The sequence below is a fragment of the Theropithecus gelada genome, chromosome 12, assembly GCF_003255815.1.
Source record: "Theropithecus gelada isolate Dixy chromosome 12, Tgel_1.0, whole genome shotgun sequence".
NCBI classification, from domain to species: domain Eukaryota; kingdom Metazoa; phylum Chordata; class Mammalia; order Primates; family Cercopithecidae; genus Theropithecus; species Theropithecus gelada.
Window position 1 is genome coordinate 109,605,699 of NC_037680.1, and position 22,129 is coordinate 109,627,827.

General features: G+C 48.6%; 1 protein-coding gene across 1 annotated transcript in view; it reads right to left on the bottom strand.

The window, feature by feature from the left end:
* The window catches only part of NGEF (neuronal guanine nucleotide exchange factor), a 134,839-nt gene that overhangs the window by 87,756 nt on the left and 24,954 nt on the right, over positions 1–22,129 (bottom strand). Inside the window, exons 2-3 of the mRNA XM_025405453.1 lie at positions 8,338–8,689; positions 3,721–3,835 (exon numbers count right to left, since the gene is read on the bottom strand). Of these exons, the coding sequence (XP_025261238.1) occupies positions 3,721–3,835; positions 8,338–8,614 (392 nt within the window). The 5' untranslated portion in view covers positions 8,615–8,689. The remainder of the gene's footprint in view (positions 1–3,720; positions 3,836–8,337; positions 8,690–22,129) is intronic.

Consider the following 22,129-nt stretch of genomic DNA (forward strand, 5'->3'; position numbering starts at 1 on the left):
GGTTGTCAGTTATTTTACTGTCACTTCTGTTGATACCCTCCAGTGGGGGTTGGGGGTGGGGACCGAAGGTGGTTTCACTGTCTGTTGTGTCCCAGGTAGGTGGTCAGATATTTACAGTGTTGTTCTTGGCTCCTGGGGCTTAAGCCACATCAGAGACAGCAGGAAACAATTGTCCATTGCTATAGTTTGTATTTTTGTCCCCACCCAAATCTCATGTTGATATGTAATCCCCAACGCCTGAGATGGGGCCTGGTGGGAGGTGTTTGGTGGATCCCTCATGTCTTTGTGCTGTGTTCATGATAGTGAGTTCTCACGAGATCTGGATGTTTAAAAGTGTGTGGCACCTCTCACCCCACTCCCTTGTTCCTGCTCCCCCAACGTGAGATACCTGCTTTCCTTTTGCATTCCACCAGGTTTGGAAGCTTCCTGAGGCCTCCCCAGAAGCAGATGCTGCCATATTTCCTGTATAGCCTGCAGAGCTGTGAGCCACTCAAACCTCTTTTCTTCATTATTATTATTATTTTTTGAGACAGAGTCTCACTCTGTCACCCAGGCTGGAGTGCAGTGGCATGATCTCAGCTCACTGCAACCTCCGCCTCCTGGATTCAAGCAATTCTCGTGCCTCAGCCTCCCGAGTAGCTGGGATTACAGGCGCGTACTACCATCCCGGACTTGTTTTTGTATTTTTAGAAGAGACGGAGTTTTGTCATATTGGCCAGGCTAGTCTCAAACTCCTGACCTCATGTGATCCTCCTACCTCTTCCTCCCAAAGTGCAAACCTCTTTTCTTGTAAATTACCCAGCCTCGGGTATTTCTTTATAGCAATGCAAGAACAACCTAATCCACCCATAATATCTAATTACATGCAAATAAAGTCGGGGTGTGTGTGTGTGTGTGCGTGTGTGTGTGTGGTCAAGGATCAATGGACAAAGCATCCTCAGGAAGGAAACGTTGCCTCCCCATCTTGTCCTAGGATTCTGCTCTGTTGCCTGGTTCACAATTCCCCAGAGCAGATATAGGGATACAATTTCCCTGTAGCCATCATTTGTAGAGATTGTGAAGCTTCTAGGAATTTAGCTCCAAGAAATAATGAGGGCTGGGCATTAGGTTTTGCCACAGTGATATTTATCAGAGTGTGGCTTACAAAACAGCAAAAATTTGAAACTGTCTTGGGTCAGAGATTGCTGTTGCCTCCCCTGTATCCACTGTCCCCTTCTTCCTCACTGATGGAACCCATTTGCTGAGGGCAGAAACAGACCTGGCTTTTTTTTTTTTTTGAGACTAAGTTTCGCTCTTGTTGCCCAGGCTGGAGTGCAATGGCGTGATCTCAGCTCACCGTAATCTCCGCCTCCTGGGTTCAAAAGATTCTCCTGCCTCAGCCTCCTGAGTAGCTGGGATTATAGGCATTCGCCACCATGCCTGGCTAATTTTGTATTTTCAGTAGAGATGAGGTTTCTCCATGTTGGTCAGGCTGGTCTCAAACTCCTAACCTGAGGTGATCTGCCCACCTCGGCTTCCCAAAGTGCTGGGATTACAGGCGTGAGCCACCGCACCCGGTCCAGACCTGGCTTTTATTTTATTTTATTTTACTTTATTCTATTTTATTTTACTTTATTCTATTTTATTTTTTGAGACGGAGTCTCGCTCTGTCGCCCAGGCTGGAGTGCAATAGCGTGATCTTGGCTTACTGCAACCTCCGCCTTCTGGATTCAAGGGAATCTCCTGCCTCAGCCTCCCAAGTCACTGGGACTACAGGTGTGTACCACAGCACTCGGCTAATTTTTGTATATTTTAGTAGAGACAGGGTTTCATCATGTTGAATAGGCTGGTCTCAAACTCCTGATCTCAAGTGATCCACTTGCCTCAGTCTTCCAAAATACTGGATTATAGGCATGAGCCACTGCACCTGGCCCAGACCTGGCTTTTAAATGACACATCCATTTCCCAGCCTCCCTTGCTGGTGGAGGTGCCATGTGACCCAGTTTTGGCCAATAAGATATCAGCAGCAATGGTTGGTGGGGTTTCAGGGAATCTCCTTAAAAGCAGGGCAGACCTGGCTGGTGCCACGCCCTTCCCTTGCTGGCTTTTCTCTTTCCCTCCACCTGAGCTGTGGTTGTGATGGCTAGAGCTTTGGCAGTCACCTTGACAGATGATAGAGGAGAATGATAGAACCTGGGTCCTTGTAGGCATGAAGGAGCTGCAGTCACAACCCTCTAGACTTCTTTCACACAACAGCCAAATAGATCTCTGCCTTGTTAAGCTGTGCTATGTTTTAAAATAAGCAGCTGAATTCCGTACTGACTGATACACTATCCAAAACTCAACAATAGGAGCATAATTAAGAAATCACGGCCGGGCGCGGTGGCTCAAGCCTGTAATCCCAGCACTTTGGGAGGCCGAGGCGGGTGGATCACGAGGTCAGGAGATCGAGACCATCCTGGCTAACATGGTGAAACCCCGTCTCTACTAAAAATACAAAAAACTAGCCGGGCGAGGTGGCGGGCGCCTGTAGTCCCAGCTACTCGGAGGCTGAGGCAGGAGAATGGCGTGATCCTGGGAGGCGGAGCTTGCAGTGAGCCGAGATCGCGCCACTGCACTCCAGCCTGGGTGACACAGCGCGAGACTCCGTCTCAAAAAAAAAAAACAAAAACAAAAACAAAAAAAAAAGAAATCACAATCCAGTCATACTAGAGAATATTTTATAGTAAGATCTCATTTTATGAAAAGGAAGTATGCATAAACATATAGAAAAAAAGACTTGGAGCACATTTACAACATAACAAAACCTCTCTGGGTGGTGGTAGTACAGTGATTTTTTTTTTTTTTAATGGGATCTTGCTCTGTTACCCAGGCTAGCCTCAAACTCCTGGGCTCAAACGATCTTCTGGCCTCAGCCTCCCAAAGAGCTGGGATTACAGGCACGAGCTGCTGTGCCTGGCCGAGATACAGTGAACTATCTTTTCCTTCCTTCCCTCCCTCCCTCCCTCCCTCCCTCCCTCCCTTCTTCCCTCCCTCCCCTGCTTCCCTCATTTTTTGGAGACAGAGTCTCACTCCATCACCAGGACTGGAGTGCACTGGCTCTATCTCACCTCACTGCAACCTCCACATCCCGGGTTCAAGCGATTCTCTTATCTCAGCCTCCCGAGTAGCTGGGATTACAGGTGAGTGCCACCACACCTGGCTAATTTTTTTTGTATTTTTAGTAGAGACAGGGTTTCCCCATGTTGGCCAGGCTGGTCTCAAACTCCTGGCCTCAAGTGATCTGCCTACCTTGGCCTCCCAAAGTGCTGAGATTACAGGCGTGAGCCACCGTGCCAGGCTGTGATTTTTCTATTCTATTTCTTGATGTATGTAGTATTTAAAATTTCCTAGTTTTGTGACAGACGAGTAACAATAGTTTTTTTGTTACTTGTGCCTGTAATCCCAGCTCTTTGGGACGCTGAGACTGGAGTATTGTTTGAGCCCAGGAGTTTGAGGCCAGCCTGGGTAACATAGCAAGACCCCATGACTGCCCATAAATATTTTTTAAAAACTTACTGTATGAAACAATATTTTTTTTTTAAATTATGGAGTTTTTATTTTTATTTTTTTTAGCATGGGCAACCAAAAGTTACCATTTTTTTTAACATGACACCCTTGTAACCCTGTCAAGTCTTTGCAGCAGTGACCTCTGGTGCATCTTTCCCAGACCAGCATTCCTCACGATCTGCCATCTCTTACCTCATCTTCTGGGCTCCTGGGCCTGTCTGCACTGCTGTTCTCCAAGGAGGCATTCTGCTGCAGGGGACATTCAAGGTCAGGGACTCATTTACAGATTTTCCATTGTCCTGTGAATCTGTGACATTTCAGAAATGGAGCAAGTTAGAAGATATAGATCAACCCTTTTCAGGCAATTCTCTGCAAGCCTAGGACAGTAGCAGCAGTCACGCTAGAAGGTGGAGGAAGCAGAGTGGGAAGGGCTGTCCCTCCCCTCACTCCTTGAAGGGGAGTTTGTCACACCTCATGCTGTGTCAGATGGCCTGGGATGCCATCCCTATGAATATTATAATTATGGGCTGGGCGCAGTGGCTCACACCTGTAATCCCAGCACTTTGGGAGGCCGAGGTGGGTGGATCACCTGAGGTCAGGATTTTGAGACCAGCCTAGCCAACATGGTGAAACCCCATCTCTACTAAAAATGCAAAAATTAGCTGGGCCTGGTAGCGGATGCCTGTGATCCAAGCTACCTGGGAGGCTGAGGCAGGAGAATTGCTTGAACCTGGCAGGCAGAGGTTGCAGTGAACTGAGATCGTGCCACTGCACTCCAGCCTGGGTGAAAAAAAAATTATAATGATGGTATAAGCAACTTTATATACATTTACATATACATAAACATACATACATAGTCAGTGGAAAAAAAATATTGGAAATAAGAATACAAACCTGGCTAATGTTTAGAGGGCAACAAAGCTATAACCATTGGTGTTATTTCTACTGGTCAAAAATCACTGGCAACTTGCCAATTTTTTAGCATCTAACAATTCCCAAGTCCTAATCAATATTAAATAATGAGTCAAGTTAGCCTCCTCCAGAAAGTCTGCTCACCCGGGAGTGGGATGTTTAGGCAATGATCTGCTATGATTTTGAAGGGGTACTCATTTTGCAGATGAAACAGAGAATGTCCCATCAGCCCCCACCCCACGCTCTTTCTCACCATCTAGGTCAAGTAGGACATTTTCTCCTTGGACTCTTGGATCAGGAAGCACTGAGCAGTCAAAAGAATTAGCTCCAAGGAGGTGACATGAAGGAGTCACTGTAAATATAAAACTGCAAGGCCAAGCGCGGTGGCTCATGCCTGTAATCCCAGCACTTTGGGAGGCCGAGGTGGGAGGATCACTTGAGGTCAGGAGTTTGAGACCAGCCTGGCCAACATGGTGAAACCCTGTCTCTACTAAAAACACAAAAGTTAGGCTGAGCGTGGTGGCTCATACCTGTAATCCCAGCACTTTGGGAGGCCAAGGTGGGCGGATCACGAGGTCAGGAGATCGAGACCATCCTGGCTAACAGAATGAAACCCCGTCTCTACTGAAAATACAAAAAATTAGCCGGGTATGGTGGTGGGCGCCTGTAGTCCCAGGTACTCCGGAGGCTGAGGCAGGAGAATGGCGTGAATCCAGGAGGCAGAGCTTGCAGTGAGCTGAGATAGCACCACTGCATTCCAGCCTGGGTGACAGAGCAAGACTCCGCCTCAAAAAAAAAAAAAAAAAAAAAAAATTAGCCGGGCATGGTGGCAGGCACCTGTGGTCCCACCTACTTGGGAGGCTGAGGCAGGAGAATCGCTTGAACCCAGGAAGTGGAGGCTGCAGTGAGCTGAGCTCGCACTACTGCACTCCAACCTGGGCAACAGAGCGAGACTCCGTCTCAAACAAACAAACAAACAACCTCTGCAAATCTGATGAAAATGTTTATGAACTGACATAAAGGCCACCTTTGGGGATAGCACTATTCTGTCTATCTGGTGTCAGCATTCTTGACTTAGCTTGGGGAGGTCACAAACTCGAAGTTCTTTCCCCAGTGGCCCTATTTCCCTCCCCAGCTTCATCCCAGAACATCCCTATACCTCCCTTTTCTTGCAACCCCGAAAGACTTCCCTGACCCCCAACCTTGACAGCTGCAGCTGCTTTTCTGTCTGCTTACAATGCCCTACCCCTGCCCAGTCCAACAAGGTGGTAGCTAGCCACATCTGGCTACTGTGCACTTGAAATGTGGCAGGCAAATGTGACTGAGGAGGGGAACATCTCATTTTATGTAACGTAATTTAAATTTAAAAGTACAAACTCATATTGATTCTGTTTTTGGGAAATTTTAAGGGTATTTGGATCAATTTGGGTATGTAAATCCACTCTTCTGACTGTGCATTTTATGCAGTCTAAATCCAGATCAAGTCTTTCCAATGAAAATTTGGCCTGCGAATTGAGAGGGGCTGCAAATATAAAACACTCAACAGATTTCAAAGACTTCGTGCAAAAAAAAGAAGGTAAACTATTTCATTGACGTTTTTATATTGATTATTAACTACAGGATAAAATGGTACTTTCTGCATCTGCTGGGTTAATAAAATACATTGTTAAAATTAATTTCACTCATTTATTTGTACTTTTTGAATGTGGCCACTGGAGAATTTAAAATGATGCATGTGGCGTGCAGCACATTTCTGTTGGATGGCTCTGCTGTAACCCCCTTCTCCATCTACACAGGCTTTGGAGCCAGAAAGATCTGAACTCCAGCTCAATCTGTACTGCACAATAGCTGTGTGATTCTGGGTAAGTGGCTCAATCTCCGTAGGCCCCAGTTACTTATTTTTGATCTGTAAAATGGGTATGGTAAGAATACCCTTGAAATGTCTGCCTAGCACACTAGCACAGCCACTGGGCACCTGCATGAAATCAACCAAGTTCACTCCCACTCTCTCCCCAGCCATGTCCTTATCCATTTTTTTGGTTTTTTTTTGAGATGGAGTCTCACTCTTTTGCCCAGGCTGGAGTACAGTGGCATGGTTTTGGTTCAACGCAATCTCTGCCTCCCGGGTTCAAGCGATTTTCCTGCCTCAGCTTCCTGAGTAGCTGGGATTACAAGCATATGCCTCCATGCCCGGCTAATTTTTGTATTTTTAGTAGAGACGGAGTTTCACCATGTTGGCCAAGCTGGTCTCGAACCCCTGACCTCAGATGATCCACCCGCCTTGGCCTCCCAAAGTGCTGGGATTATAGGTGTGAGCCACTGCGCCCAGCCGTCCTTACCCATTTGTCAAGACTCATCTGAAATATCATCTTCTTTGGGAAGCCCTTTCCTAACCCCAGCAGAAGGGTCTAGTGCTTTGCCTTTATCTCTCCTGTAAACTTTCACACACGGCTTGCAGTAAAATGACATCATTACAATATTGTGGGTTCCTCAAAGGCAGAGACTCCAGCTTCCTTGTGTGTGAGAGTGTGCATTTAACTTTTAGTACATGGGAAATTTCAAACATATGGAAAAGTTGAGCTTCCATGATGATAGTATTTCAATCATTGTATTTTTCTTGTTTAATTCAGTGCTTGATACATGATTTTGTTAGTGTTTGTGGTGGACGGCAACAGCCACAAATTCTACCACCATAGAGTGGTGAAGTCAATTTCCCCACCCTCTTTGGTCTGGGCTGGCCCTGTGGGCTGCTTTAACTGACAGAACATGGTGGAAGGAACTATGCAAGGTCTGAGTCTCTCAGTCTAGGCCTCGAGATGCCAGGCAGCTTCTGCTCTTGCTCTCTCAGAACCTGACTGCCGTGTGCACAAGCCTGGGCCAGCCTGCTGGGGGATGAGAGACCATGTGGAGCAGAGGCAGGCAGTCCCAGTTCACAGACCACCAGAGAGATGAGTGAGGCTGTCCTCCACCTTCCAAACCCAGAAGAGCCACCAGCTGACTGCAGAGGTTAGGCCAACTGGCCCAGACACAGGAACCACTAAACCATCCCCCACAATCATGAGAAATAATAAATATTGTTGTTTTAAGTCTCTGTATTTTGAAAGGAGTTTAATGTGTGGCAAACAGCTATCCAATACAGAGTTTAATGAATGTTTTTGAATGCACTGATGAAGTCTCTGGATTTAGCAGGGGTTGCCACTCTGGCACAGTCAGGGTAGCACATACAGTCTGGTGGCAGCTGCTGTGCCTCCAGGGCTGGGAAACTGTCACACATTCTGTACCCCCAGCAGGCTTCCGGTCAGCCATAGGAGCACGTCACAAGGAAAAGAGTCTGTAGCACAACACCCCATTAGTAAAGTTTTCTGAACTTTATTCTGCTCAATACATATATTTTGAGCAGATAAAATGTGCTGGGCACTGGTCTAAATGATTAAGAAGTCTTGCTGCAAATCTATTCCCAAGGTTTTAATCTCATTTATTTTCAGGGCAGCAGAAGCTTTGGCTGTGGCAGTCACAGTGAGAGAACAGGACAGAACCTCACCACTGAGAAAATTCATGTTCCCAGATAACCCCTAATGTGGATGGCTCTAAGTCTCCCTCTAGAATGCATGTACTGCGAGGGGTGTTTTGCTGAGTTCTAGAACAAGAAATCTCTTTTCAGTAGAAGCCAGTCTAATTGTCTAATTTGAGTCAACCCTTTCTCCTAAGTACACATGTCATCATAGTGGAGGAATTTGGGTTCTTTAGATAATGGTTTTAAAATGCACTACCCTGTTGAAACTGTCCTTGGTACTTTTCAATGCCACTTATCCTTTCTCATTTAATGAGGACCTTTCAGCGCTGATGACTCCAACTGGATGTAAGAAAACAGCCGTGACAGCTGTCCCTGATACTGACCTGCCAGGCAGCTGGCGTTCCGTTCGGGGGTGTCTCTGGCCTTGGCTTTGCTTCTGCGTCTTATGGAGCGATTGAAGATGGAATTTCTCTTAATTGGGCTGTGGCTATGAGGTTCTTTGTCTTGGATATCCTGGTCAGCTTGAGAAGTCTCTTTTTCTGGGAGTAACTCAGGTTTCACCTCGACTGGTTCATTATCAATGTTCCGTTGATCACTCGCAGAAATCACTCGTGATTTCCTCTGGGTCTTTTCCAAATCTTCAGATTCTTTGGTCTCCATGGAAATAGAGCCAAGCTGTTTCTCAGGAGAACAACTGGAGGTCAATGGCTTTCCCAAGCTTCACTGGTGTGAGTGCTTTAGAATAGACAGAAAACAATTTTCAGTTAGAGTCATCAGGTTAAGTATTCTATTCAGACTGTGGAATTCCACTCCCATTCGAATTTGATGAAATGCAGGATAATCTGCACATCCTGGTATCCACGTCTTCGCCAGCTTAATTACAGCTTAATCTCTGCAATTTGGAGGCATTCATGTATCATTTTATAATTGCCGTTTGTTTATATTATTCATAGGATGCACTTTTAGTGGGAAATGTTTAAAGTGGCTTGCAAAACTACATTCGAATAAACACTTCTTAAATAATTCCAGAGAAAAAGAGTAGCAGAAATAGTGAGGGAATTCCAGGAAAGCATGGAGAGGGACCGTAAATGTCTAGACAGGAAAAGAAAGTCTTGGAAGATGAGAAAGGGTTGCCGGCTGGTGCGAGGTCTCACAATGGTAAGTTTAGACGTGGGCAAGGTTGATCCCCAAGGCGACAAACCTTGCCATCAGCTGGCGGCCAAGTCTAGTGGGTGCATTAGTGACCTCTCTGATGGAACAATGTATGGCCGTGGTGGAAGCATAAGGTCCCCCCATCCCACGGCCACCCCACCATGGGCTGGAGAAACAGAATGGTTACCTCCCCCTGGGGTGACCATGTAGCACATCATCTGAACTAGGACAACTTTCATAGGAAAAGGGGGATACAACAAGAACAAACCCCACCTCCCTCTCCACACAGACCTCCTTCTAGGGTAGGGGTGCTCGGGGTGAGGGACTGTGTGGACCCTCTGAGTGGGTCTAAGTTGGTGGGACAGCATGTTAGACAGAGAAGCCGAGCTAGGAATTCTTCTCAGTTCTCCACTCATCTGAGGGCTTGAAACCTGGGGTCTCATGGATTCTATGGAGGTTTTAGGGGTACGAGGTTGTGTGTGAGCATATACATTTTTCTGGCTTATAGGTCCAGAGATTCTATCATACTCTCAAAATGGTCGGAGACTTGGCTGGGCGCCAGCCTATAATCCTAGCACTTTGGGGGCCGAGGCGAGCGGATCACTTGAGGCCAGGAGTTCAAGATCAGCCTGGCCAACATGGAGAAACCCTGTCTCTACTAAAAATATAAAAATTAGCTTGGCGTGGTGGCACTTGCCTGTAGTCCCAGCTTCTCAGGAGGCTGAGGCAGGAGAATTGCTTGAATCCAGGAGGTGGAGGTTGCCCTGAGCAGAGATCTTGCCACTGCACTCCAGCCTGGGTAACAGAGCCAGACTCCATCTCAAAAAAAAAAAAAAAACGCTTCCAGTCCTCCTCTGTGTCAGGCCTCTGAGCCCAAGCTAAGCCATCACATCCCCAGTGATCTGCACGGATACACCTAGATGGCCTACAGCAACTGAAGATCCACAGAAGTGAAAATAGCCTTAACTGATGACATTCCACCATTGTAATTTGTTTCTGCCCCACCCTAACTGGTCAATGTACTTTGTAATTTCTCCCACCCTTAAGAAGGTTCTTTGTAATTCTCCCCACCCTTGAGAATGTATTTTGTGAGATCCACCCCCTGCCCCCAAAATATTGCTCTTAACTTCACCGCCTATCCCAACACCTATAAGAACCAATAATAATCCCACCTCCCTTTGCTGACTCCTTTTTCGGACTCAGCCCGCCTGCACCCAAGTGAAATAAACAGCCATGTTGCTCACACAAAGCCTGTTTGGTGGTCTCTTCACACGGACGCGTGAAACACTCTGTTGCTCCCTTCCACAAACATCCAGCTCAACCAGGGTTCTACGATTCATCAGGAGCGTTTGTCTCTGTCTTCCTTTGTGAAATGGGGAGCATGGAGGGCTGGGCTTCAGATGCCTCCTTTCCCACGGCACCCCTCCTCTTCCCCACACCTCTTCCTCTGGAGTCCCTCTGAGTTCCCGAACACCTTCTTCTACACCCACCAGCCAGCGCCACACTATTGATCTCAGGGCAGGTGGTCAGGTAGAATAGGAGATTGGGTTTCCCCTATCCCAGGCCGAGAATGCCTTTGTTTACCTAAGATAGGAATTAGGACTTTCTGGGTAGGGGGATTTGAAGACTGAAGGCCACTCTGGTTCCTAGAACCAGCTACTTCCGACACAGGTTTGTATCAGAAGCTTTGCCCTAGGATGGCGCCCCTTTCCCACCTGCCTGCAGGGCTGGTCCTGTTCTGTTAACCACTTTCCCTATGAATTATCAGCCAGGCAGAAATGAACACGAACCTACTCAGAGGTTGCCTCAGAGCAGCTGGGCCACGTGCAGGGGCACCACCTGAGCTCATGGGGACCCGGGGAGTGCCTTCCCCACCACGGTCGGCTGGGGGGCCCAGGAATACCTGACCCTTCTGGTCCCGGCCTCGGTTTCCTGATCCATGAAGTTGGAGTGTGCGCTATGGGGTCGGCGAAGCCTCTTCCAGCTAGAAAGCAATGCTGCTATTTCAGGTGGCCAGAGAGGATTGTGCAGTGGCTGGGAGGACACACGTAGGATGGACCATGAATACGCATCCTTCCCGGGAGTGCCTGGGAGGATGACGCTTGTCGTATATGTGGCAAGGAACCCACAGCTCCAGCAAGATGGGGTGATTTGCATTCACAGCAAGTCTAACCTGGGTCACTGAGGGGACGAGGTTGCAGTAAGAGCGAAACCATTCTTGAGCCAGCAAGAAGACAGACAGAGAGGCTTCCATCCTGGCCAGACGAATGGGGACCCCTGTGCTTGCTCCAGTTGGGAACCTGATCCACCAGAAAAGTGGCTGCAGGGACAGGCAGAGACTCGGGAGGGATGAGGTCACCATTGTCACCCATCTGCCCTCTGGGGGCCTGGGGGCAGAATGAGAACCAAGGACAAAGATGGCCTTGAGCTCAGTGTAAGGCAGAGACCATGAGTGTTGGAGTGACATTCCTGTTACGGGAGCTGTCCAGATGGAGGCTGGAGGGGCTGTGGAGGTTTTGGAGTGCAGTGAGGCCTGCCCGCCCCTGGCATTGCTTTCTCTCTTCTTTCCCCGGCCCCTATGCCTACCACCTCACCCAAAGCCTTGCATTGAGGCTGCTTTCAGCGAAGAGCTGGACCTGTGGACAGTGATGGCCAGGGGTCCCGTGGGGTGGGAGTGGGAGTGGATGATGTAGGCATTTGTTGTGTTCTGGTGCCAGTCTGTGGAGGCCTGTGACTGCTGGACTGAGGAGCTCACCCAGTAAACCCTGTTGGTGGCCAGAGGCCCTGGCAGGCCCTGAGCAGGAGGCACAGGATCCCAGGGAGGCACAGGGCGGGGTGGTGGGGGACACAGAGCCCGTCCTGAGGGGGAAGGCACACAGGTGAGTACCTGGCCAGGTCGGAGCTGCAGGGAGGAATGGGAGGAATCACAGGCCAGTGACTTGTGGTGGTTTTGAGAGCAGCAGACGAGGGAGCTGGCCCCATGTTTGTTGTGGGCCTGGGTGCCTGGTTGAATGCTACTCCTGGTCTGGGAAGCAGGAGTGAAGCCAGGTTTGGGTCAGAGCACCCCGGTTTTGCGGTGTTGGGTTGAGGAATCTCCTAGGAGAAAAGTTGTGGACAGAAATCCCTAACTGACACTGAACTGAGTTGCTAACAGGCATCTTCTGGCTCTGACAAGGGGATCCCCGAGGCCTCTGTGTTGTGATCCTGACATGAACTTTTTTTTTTTTTTGTCTGTCAAGGTTATTTTTATTATCATTATCATTTATTATCATTATCATTTTTTAAATAATCATTATTTTAGGCTGCATCTTAAAACCTTGAGGGGCTGGGCATGGTGGCTCATGTCTGTAATCCCAGCACATTGGGAGGCCGAGGTGGGGGGGGGGGGATCATTTGAGGTCAGGAGTTCGAGACCACCCTGGCCAACATGGTGAAAACCTGTCTCTACTTAAAACAAAACAAAAATTAGCTGGGCATGGTGGAGGGTGCCTATAATCGCAGCTACTTGGGATGCTGAGGCAGGAGAATCGCTTGAAACGGGAAGGTGTAGGTTACAGTGAGCCGAGATTGCGCCACTGCATTCCAGCCTGGGTGACAGAGTGAGACTCCGCCTCAAAAACAAGACAAAACAAAAGAAAAAAACTTGAGGCATAATTTACTCTTTTTATTAGTTTTGACAAACACATTCAGTGCATGTAACCACCACCACCACCAAGATACAGAACAGCTCCCTCACCAGGCAAAAGTCCCCTTGTGCCTGCGGAGGTCAGTCCCTGCCACGCCCCCAGCCCGGGCAACCACCAATCAGAGTCTTGGTTTGCTCTTTTCTGTTGTGAAGGTGGAGCTGGCGGTCTGTCGCCCTTGCTGGGGTGCAGTGGTGCAGTAAAGGCTCATCCATGGCTCACTGCAGCCTCGACCTCATGGGCTCAAGCCATCCTCCCACCTCAGCCTCTTGAATAGCTGGGAGCACAGGCGTGTGCTACCATGCCCGTCTAATACTTGTATTTTTTGTAGGGATGGGGTTTCGCCATGCTGCCCAGGCTGGGTGTCTGGCTTCTGTAGCCTATTGTGCTGTGTTCCCTGCTCGGTCGATGTTGCCTGTGTCAGTGCTGATCACCAGCGTTTACTGTGCGGTGTCAGGAATGCAAGGACGCCCACACCGTATACCACCAAGGGCACTGGGCCAGGAGTCAGGGGACCTGGGTTTGAATCTCCACTTCCAGCTGCCTGTAATCACGGGCTTAACATCAGGCAAGTCAGGACCTCAGTTTCCTGTCCAGAAAACATGGGGTGGGGGGGTGTTCTCGACTCCTAGCTCTCAAAGTTGGTGATCCAGGGAGGCTCAGAGAGTCCTCAGAGGGATGTTCATGGTACAATAAGAGTCAGGGGGATTGTTCTACCTGAAAGGAGGAGGCTCTGAAACCCTGAGAAGAAGTATTCCCAGATCTTACCATCTTTGAGATGATTTTACACACACACACACACACACACACACACACGAAGAGATTGCAAAACTATCTGTAAAACAATTCTATTTCCGCTGCAATTATAGACTATTTTAAGCAAATGTGTTCTACGTCTGGAATCTTTTTATAATTGCTTTGATTCATCTATAACCATTAACTGCTGGAAAACCCAGAAGCTTCCCCCACCCCAATCTTCTGATGTTGCTTTAAGTTCCTCTGCAGCTTTAGACCCATGTCTTTCTATTCTATGGTAACTTCAGGGTGGAGGAGCCTGGGGATAGCTTTGTGACTGAAGGAGGGTGCAGCTCATGGTGCACTTGCATTCATTCATTCATTCATTCATTCATTCATTCATTCATTCATTTATTCATGAACACCCCCTCAGCACCTGCTGGCATGGGACTCACGTCTTCATTCTATGTCTGTCCACATTCCCTCCTTAATAAGCTTCCTCAGGACAGGACTTGGTCTGTTTGGGTCTCTGCTGTCCCTGATGCCGGCCACACAACAACACTCTGTAAGCATCTCTTTTTTTTTTTTTTTTACAGCATTAGATGAATGGATGAGTTACCTTAGCCAAGCCTCACAACTTCCGCATGAGTCAATGTGATAATTACCCCACTTTATAGATGAGGCAGCTGCTGCTTTCAGAGCTGTGATAATCTGGCCAAGGTCGCATGGCTGGCAAATGGTGCGGCAGGGGTCACACTACAGCTCTCTGACTCATTTGGTGGGGGGACCTGTGATGTGGTCAAAAGATACTGTTGTAACTATGGGCTGAAGGCAGGCCTGGAAGAAGCAGAGCCAGGAGGGGGCTCTCTTCGGCTGTTGGGGGCTCTATTTGGCTGTCTCCGTGTTAATTGTGCGGCTTCAGGCCCAGGAGCGAGGTGGCTGTTACACCTCCCAGCACTGGGCTGCATGAATCAGTGTCCTGGGAGGTCAGGACTCAAGGTGACAAGGAGCTGGGGAGTTGTGGGGAGCTGGCTGCAGGCTCAGCTGTAGCAATCACCAGCTGCTGCAGGGCAGGAAGGCACAGTGCCTGTGGGGAGGGGCATGGTGGGTGAGGAGAGGTGAGGTTTCTAGACTGGAACTCATTCAAATGCAGACATCACCCAGGGCTCTCATTAAATCACAGAATCTGACTCAGGAGGTCCCGGGTGGGGGCCGATGCTGCATTTGTTTTTCCTTTTCTTTTCTTTCTTTCTTTCTTTTTTTTTTTTTGACAGAGTCTTGCTCTGTCACCTAGGCTGGAGTGTAGTGGCGTGATCTCAGCTCACTGCAACCCCTGCCTCCTGGGTTCAAACGATTCTTCTGCCTCAACCTCCCAAGTAGCTGGAATTACAGGCACCTGCCACCATGCCTGACTACATTTTTTTTTTTAATAGAGGTGGGGTTTCACCATGTTGGCCAGGTTGGTCTCGAACTCCTGACCTCAAGTGATCCACCCACCTCGGCCTCCCAAAGTGTTGGGATTACAGGCATGAGTCCAACAGCTCTCAGAGCATTCCGGTTCACTAGTCCCTAAAGCCCTCTCAAGCAAAGTCCTAGGGGAACAGGGCCACCAGGACATCCTCAGCAGTTGCATAAGGGAGAAGCTGCCCGGGCGAGCACAGTGGCCCTTGCTTTGGCCAGGTCTAGAGCACATGGAGTGCCTGCACAGGTCAGAGGCAAACAGGAGTCCTGATCTGGAGAAGGACTGGCGCCAGTAGGGAAGGGGCAGCTGGAGCCCTGCCATCTCTCGCTATCATCTTCTGCCTAGGGGAATGGAGGCGTAGAGGTAGGAGAAGGTGGAAAACGAGAGAAAGGGGGATGTCTCCTCCCCAAGGCCGAGGGTCTCCCAAGCACCTAAAATCGCCTTTGCAAAAAGTATAACTGAGGATATTATGACAGTGAAAGAGATCCTACATAACCAACTCCATCTTGCTTCTAACCTTTAAGCTGTCCTTGTTCATTCCTGGGCATAGGCCAGGCTATAGGAAGGAATTCAGTTCATGGTTTGACTCTGAAACAAAATTGCTAATAGCCCTTTCCCGAAAAGACCCCTTTCTTGCCTGGGGACCAGTCTGCCTTTGCAGGACTAACAAATTAGCTACACCAGTAGAAATTACGGTTTAGAGGTCATGCAGCCTCTGACTCCAAGAGTCTGACCCTCCCCATATTGCTCTTGGGGGTAACATCACTATTGTAAAACCTAAGATGAGTGCTTGAGATATTCTGCAGGCCCTGCACCTGATGGATCAACTGACACCACCCAGACAGGTGGTAATCTGGCTCAAACCTCACTTCAACCCCCTATGATTCCATCTCCAACCTGACAAATCAGCACTCCCCACTTCCCAAGACCCTACCCGCCAAATTATCCAGAAAAACTCTGATCCCCGAATGCTTGGGGACACTGATTTGAGTAATAATAAATCTCCCATCTCCTGCACAGCTGGCTCTGCGTGAATTACTATTTCTCCATTGCAATTCCCCTGTCTTAATAAATTGGCTCTGTCTAGGCAGTGGGCAAGGTGAACCCATTGGGTGTTTATACACCTGCTTGGGAACAGGCCCCTCTAGGTGCTGGGGACAGCTCAGTGAGATGGGCCTGGCCTCCTTGGAGCTCGTAGGGGCCACTAGAGGAAAAAAGGACTAACGCACCATCAAGGGGGCAGGAAGATGGGGCTTATTGAGGCGAAAGGCCCCCCAGCACCCCTAAAGGAGGGACTGGCTGATCCCAGGTCACCTACATCATTTCCACTTTCCTTCCTGGTCCTTGAATTGGTACCTTAGCCTCTTCCTGGGTAGGAGGCACAGGTTTGTCTTGGGCTTCTTTTTTTGAGACAGAATTTTGCTCTTGTCACCCAGGTTGGAGTGCAGTGGCATAATCTCGGCTCACTGCAACCTCCACCTCCCGGGTTCAAGCGATTCTCCTGCCTCTGCCTCCTGCATTGCTAAGATTATAGGCGCTGGCTACCACACCTGGCTAATTTTTGTATTTTTAGTAGAGACGGGGTTTCACCATGTTGGTCAGGCTGGTCTCAAACTCCTGATCTCGTGATCTGCCTGCCTCAGACTCGCAAAGTGCTGGGATTACAGGCTTGAGCTGCTGCGCCTGGCAGCCTTGGGACTTTTTTCTTCCAGGATCAAAGTGGGGAGAGTGAGATCGGAGGATTTAGACAGAGGAAGGAGGCACAGATGAAGTTTCTGGTTTGGCGGAAAAGCCCCTCCAAGGGAGGGAGCTGGGACAGTGGCCCCAGAAGACGCTCCGTGTCCAAGGAGGACCTGCATGGCATGGGTCTCGAATGGAACCCTTGACAGTTGTGGAAAAGGTGGAGAAGGCAACCAATCACACAGGGAGACAGCTGTCACCCTGCCCTGGGAATGGCTGCCCACTGGGGCATTTTGGTGTTCTGAGCGTGAACAAAGGTGAGAAGGAGAGAAGATCCTGGAAAAATCTTAAGTGGAAATTCAGAAACTGGGGAGCCAGCAGTGGGGAGGGGCAGGAACAGGAAAGGGGTTGGAGAAGGGGCGCTTGGAGCAAGGCCAGGAAGCCTAGAAAGTCCTGTACCTGGGGGTGGGGGCAGCCCCTACTACTCCGTGGCCACTTGGGGGCAGCGTCGGCTTCAGGAGGTAGAGAGGAGGGTCCCAGAGCGGTGAGGGAAGGAGGAGGGGACCTTTTGGGACCAAGACCAGGGCAGAAGGCAGAAAGCAGCAGATTGGTGCCTGAGGGGTGAATGGAGACCCTCCTGTGGATGGAAATGCCTGAAGCAGGTAGGGCGGGGGGTGCAGGGTTAGCTGAGAGGGCAGGGGCGGCCTATCTGAGCAGACAGCTGCAGGAGGGAAGCCAGGGACCTTGGCTCAAGGAGAAAAGTAAGGATGTCTCCTGGCTTTCCTTAAGGCTGCAGAATTCATTAACACGCTAGCAGAGGAAGCAAGAATGTGCGGGAGAAGCCAGCCTGAGCTCAGAGGGAGATTATGGGGGACGCTGGACTTGGAAATGGCCCGTTGTGCCTGGGTCTCGGGTCTCGTGTAGGGTTGGGACTAACCTGGAAGGTTAAGTTTGAATTACAGGAACAACTCATTGAATACCAGTTTAACAATCGTAGTTTCTAATACAAACAACATCTCTTTTAGAGACGAGAGCGCTGAAACCTGGTGAGATTAAGGAACGTTCTCAAGCGCACGTGGCTGCCACGGTCCAGCTGGGCCCCGAGTCCAGGCCTCTCCACCCCAGGACCACCTCTTCCCACTCCTTGCTGCTCAGTTTTACATCCTCCAGGCTGGAATGTCCACGCAAAAATGGGAAGTGGATTAGAAACTCTGAAAAATTCATGTGCAAGGGAAGTGGTACATCAAATGTGAAGAGCATGCCCTTTCCTGACGCTGGGACAGAAATCACTGAAATTAATTTTTTCAGACAGGATCTCGCTCTGTCACCCAGGCTGGAGTGCAGTAGCACCATCACTGCTCACTGCAGCCTTGAATTCCTAGACTCGAGCAATCCTCCTTCCTCAGCCTCCCCAGTAGCTAGGACTACAGGCATACACCACCAGGCCCCGTTAATTTTCTTTTTTTTTTTTTTTTTTTTTGTAGGGATGGAGGTCTTGTTATGTTGCCAGGTTGGTCTGGAACTCCTGGCCTCAAGCAATCATCCTTTCTCAGCCTCACAAAGTGCTGGAATTACAGGTGTAAACCATTGTGCCCGTCCTGAAATTAACTTTAAACCTAGGAATCAGAGAGTGGTATACAGAGTTTGAGACGATTTGTTTTTTACAGGAAGGAAGTCCAGTGCCAGAGAGTTATAAGTTATGGGTTTGTATCTATAACCTGTGACGTGAAGAGAGCCCTTTAGGGAAGACGCAGAGCCAGAGGCGAAAGAACAAGCTAGACATTCCCACCGGCAAAAAAGGCCAGTGACAGCGTGACTGAGAAGAGGAACCGTGAGCTGCATGAACTGTAGCAAACGAAGCACAAATGAGCCATCGGTGTGGGTGATGGAGGAAGGAGAAGTCAGGAGGACTCCGGGGAAGGAGTCTGCAGGCTTGGCAGGCATTAGGCAGGGCAGGGAAATTTCAGACAATGGAACTTCTAAAAAGTTAAACATTTTATTTTATATTTACAAAAAATCGGCAGATGATGGAATTCTAAAGCCAGCTCTTCAAGGAATCAAAGAGCCCGGAGCGTAAGATTAAGAAGATAACGATGTAGAGATCTGCATATCTGCACGTAGTAGGTTCTCAGTGTAAGAGGTTGAATGAATGAAAAGCAGGCAAATTAGGAAATGAAATAAGGAATTGAGAGTGGACGGGGAGACTGGGGACAGCTCTCAGGATCCCCCAGCCATCTCTCCAGCCACAATGCCATTTGCTGAAGGGGCAGGGGCTTTCTGGGGTCACGGAGCTTCAACAGCCAGGACTAGAACCTTCCCCCATCACCTGATATCTGGCCGTGCGCTCCTTCCCTTTCTCCTTCTGCCATGTATAGGGAGTTCTGGAATTTGTTCTTTATTGTCGGAAGCCCTGAGCAAACTCTTAGATGAGATAGCAACTTGAGTTAATTCCAGTTCCCAACTTCCCATTAAAATCATACGAATGCAGTCATACCACAGGAATGTGCTACCTCTGCACTAGAAGGCAAAACTAAGAATTCAGTTTATGGGCCGGGTGCCATGGTTCACACCTGTAATCTCAGCACTTTGGGAGGCCGAGGCGGGTGGATCACCTGAGGTCAGGAGTTCAAGACCAGCCTGGCCAACAAGGCGAAACCCCATCTCTACTAAAAATACACAAATTAGGCCAGGCGCGGTGGCTCACGACTGTAATCCCAGCACTTTGGGAGGCCGAGGCGGGCGGATCATGAGGTCAGGAAATCGAGACCATCCTGGCTAACACGGTGAAACCCTGTCTCTAATAAAAATACAAAAAAAGTTAGCCAGGCATGGCGGCGGGTGCCTGTAGTCCCAGCTACTGGAGAGGCTGAGGCAGGAGAATGGTGTGAACCTGCGAGGCGGAACTTGCAGTGAGCCGAGATCGTGTCACTGCACTCCAGCCTGAGAGACAGAGTGAGACTCCGTCTCAAAACAAAAATGAAAACAAAAACAAAAACAAAACAAAAACCCAAAAATTAGCCGGGTGTGGTGGCGGGCTTCTGTAATCCCAGCTACTTGGGAGGCTGAGGCAGGAGAATTGCTTGAATCTGGGAGGCAGAGGTTGCAGTGAGCCCAGATCACGCCATTGCACTCCAGCCTGGGCAACAGGAGCGAGACTCTGTCCAAAAAAAAAAAAGAGAGAGAAAGAAAAAAGAAAAAAAAAAAAAAGAATTCAGTTTATGACAGGCCCAACAGGCTTTTCCACTAAATATGCTAATAAAAAGTAAAATGTAGAAGCATTGCTGAAGATTGACTTTTGCTTTAAAGTTCTTTAAAAAAAAGACATACAAATGGAAACAGATACATGAAAAAACACTCAAGATCACTGATCATTAGAAAAAGACAAAACAATGAGATACCATCTCACATCTGTCAGGATGGCAGTTATAAGAAAGATAAGACAGAACTAGTGTTGGTGAGAGAAGATGTAGGAAAAGGGCACCCTTGTGTGCTGGTGGTGGGAATGTAAATTGGAACAGCAGTTACGGAAAAGAGTATGCAGGTTCGTCAAGAGGTTAAAAATAGAACTACCCGGCCGGGCGCAGTGGCTCAAGCCTGTAATCCCAGCACTTTGGGAGGCCGAGACGGGCGGATCACGAGGTCAGGAGATCGAGACCATCCTGGCTAATACGGTGAAACCCCGTCTCTACTAAAAAATACAAAAAACTAGCCAGGCAAGGTGGCGGGCGCCTGTAGTCCCAGCTACTCGGGAGGCTGAGGCAGGAGAATGGCGTAAACCCAGGAGGCGGAGCTTGCAGTGAGCCGAGATCCAGCCACTGCACTCCAGCCTGGGTGGCAGAGCGAGACTCCGTCTCCAAAAAAAAAAAAAAAAAAAAAATAGAACTACCATATGATCCAGCAACCCCACTTCTGGAAATAAATCCAAAGGAAATAAAATGAGCATCTTGAAGAGATATCTACACCCCCATGTTCATAATTTCTGATAGCCAAGATGTGGAATCAACCCAGATATCCATCTACAGATAAATGGATAAAGAAATTGTGGTACATATATGTGGTGGAATATTATTAAGCCATAAAAAAGGAGAAAACCACACCATTTGCAAGAGCATGGATGAGCTTGGTTGAGCTTTCTGTATATGGCTAAGTGAAATAAACCATACACAGAAAGAAAAATACTGCATGATCTTATATGTGGAATCTAAAAAGTCAAACTCTTAGAAGCAGAAAGTAGAGCAATGTTTGCCAAGGGCCGGGGGTCCTTGGCAAAGGGGAGATGTGGGGCAAAGGGTATAAAGTCTTTCAGTTCTAAGATGAACAAGTTCGGGGGATCTAACATATAGCATGGGTGGTGATGGATGTGTTAATTTGATTGTGATAATCGCTACACAATGTATATATCTATCACATCATCACATTGTATACCTTGAACGTATTCCACATTTGTCAATTAAATATCTTTTAAAATTATATACACAGTTTATAAGTCAAAAGGCAAAATTAGAGAGGAAGGAAACATATACAGCAAGAAGCATAAATCAAGTGTTGGAGGCATTGTAAGATGCAGAGCAGGTCTTTCTTTCTTTCTTTCTTTCTTTCTTTCTTTCTTTCTTTCTTTCTTTCTTCTTTCTTTCTTCTTTCTTTTTTTTTTTTTTTTTGAGACAGAGTCTCACTCTGTTGCCAGGCTGGAGTGCAGTGGCATGATCTCGGCTCACTGCAACCTCTGTCTCCCAGGTTCAAGCGATTCTCCTGCCTCAGCCTCCCGAGTAGCTGGGACTACAGGCACATGCCACCACGCTTGGCTAATTTTTTATATTTTTGATAGAGACGAGGTTTCACCATGGTGTCCAGGCTGGTTTTGAACTCCTGACCTAAAGTGATCCACCTGCCTCAGCCTCCCAAAGTGCGAGATTACAGGCATGAGCCACCATGCTCGGCCATAGCAGGACTTTTTCTGATGTTCTGGAATTGCTGCTAAGGCCAACCAAATTTCTGCTGCAGCTTGGGTCTGCCGGCAACCTGAGGGATCACTGAGGTAGGTGTGCCCGCTATGGTAGTCCCCACTCTCAGATAAAAGAAGAGGAGGAAGAAGGGAGAAGCTTGGCCCTTTGCGGATGCTGTAGCCCATGCCAAGAGGAAGCTGGCTCCAAAGAAGCCCTGGAGAGGCCCAGGGGTTCCCGCAGGAAGGAGAGGCTCCCAGCTGGAAGCTCGCAGGGCTATGGAACCCATGGGCCCGTTCCAAAGTCTCCTGGGAAAGGGTTCTGAGAGCCTAGGGTTATGATGCTGAGATCTGGGGACACGCCGCCCGTGGGAATGGGGCTGGCTCTGGGCTGGAGGATTTCTGAAGGTAGGGATCTGCTGGAAGACTTTGTTCCATGGGGCTCAAAGGGATTGTGGCTTGTGTGTCCTTGAAGAAAATGAACCCCCTCAACCTTATCTTTGTTCTCTATGGCCTTTGGAGCA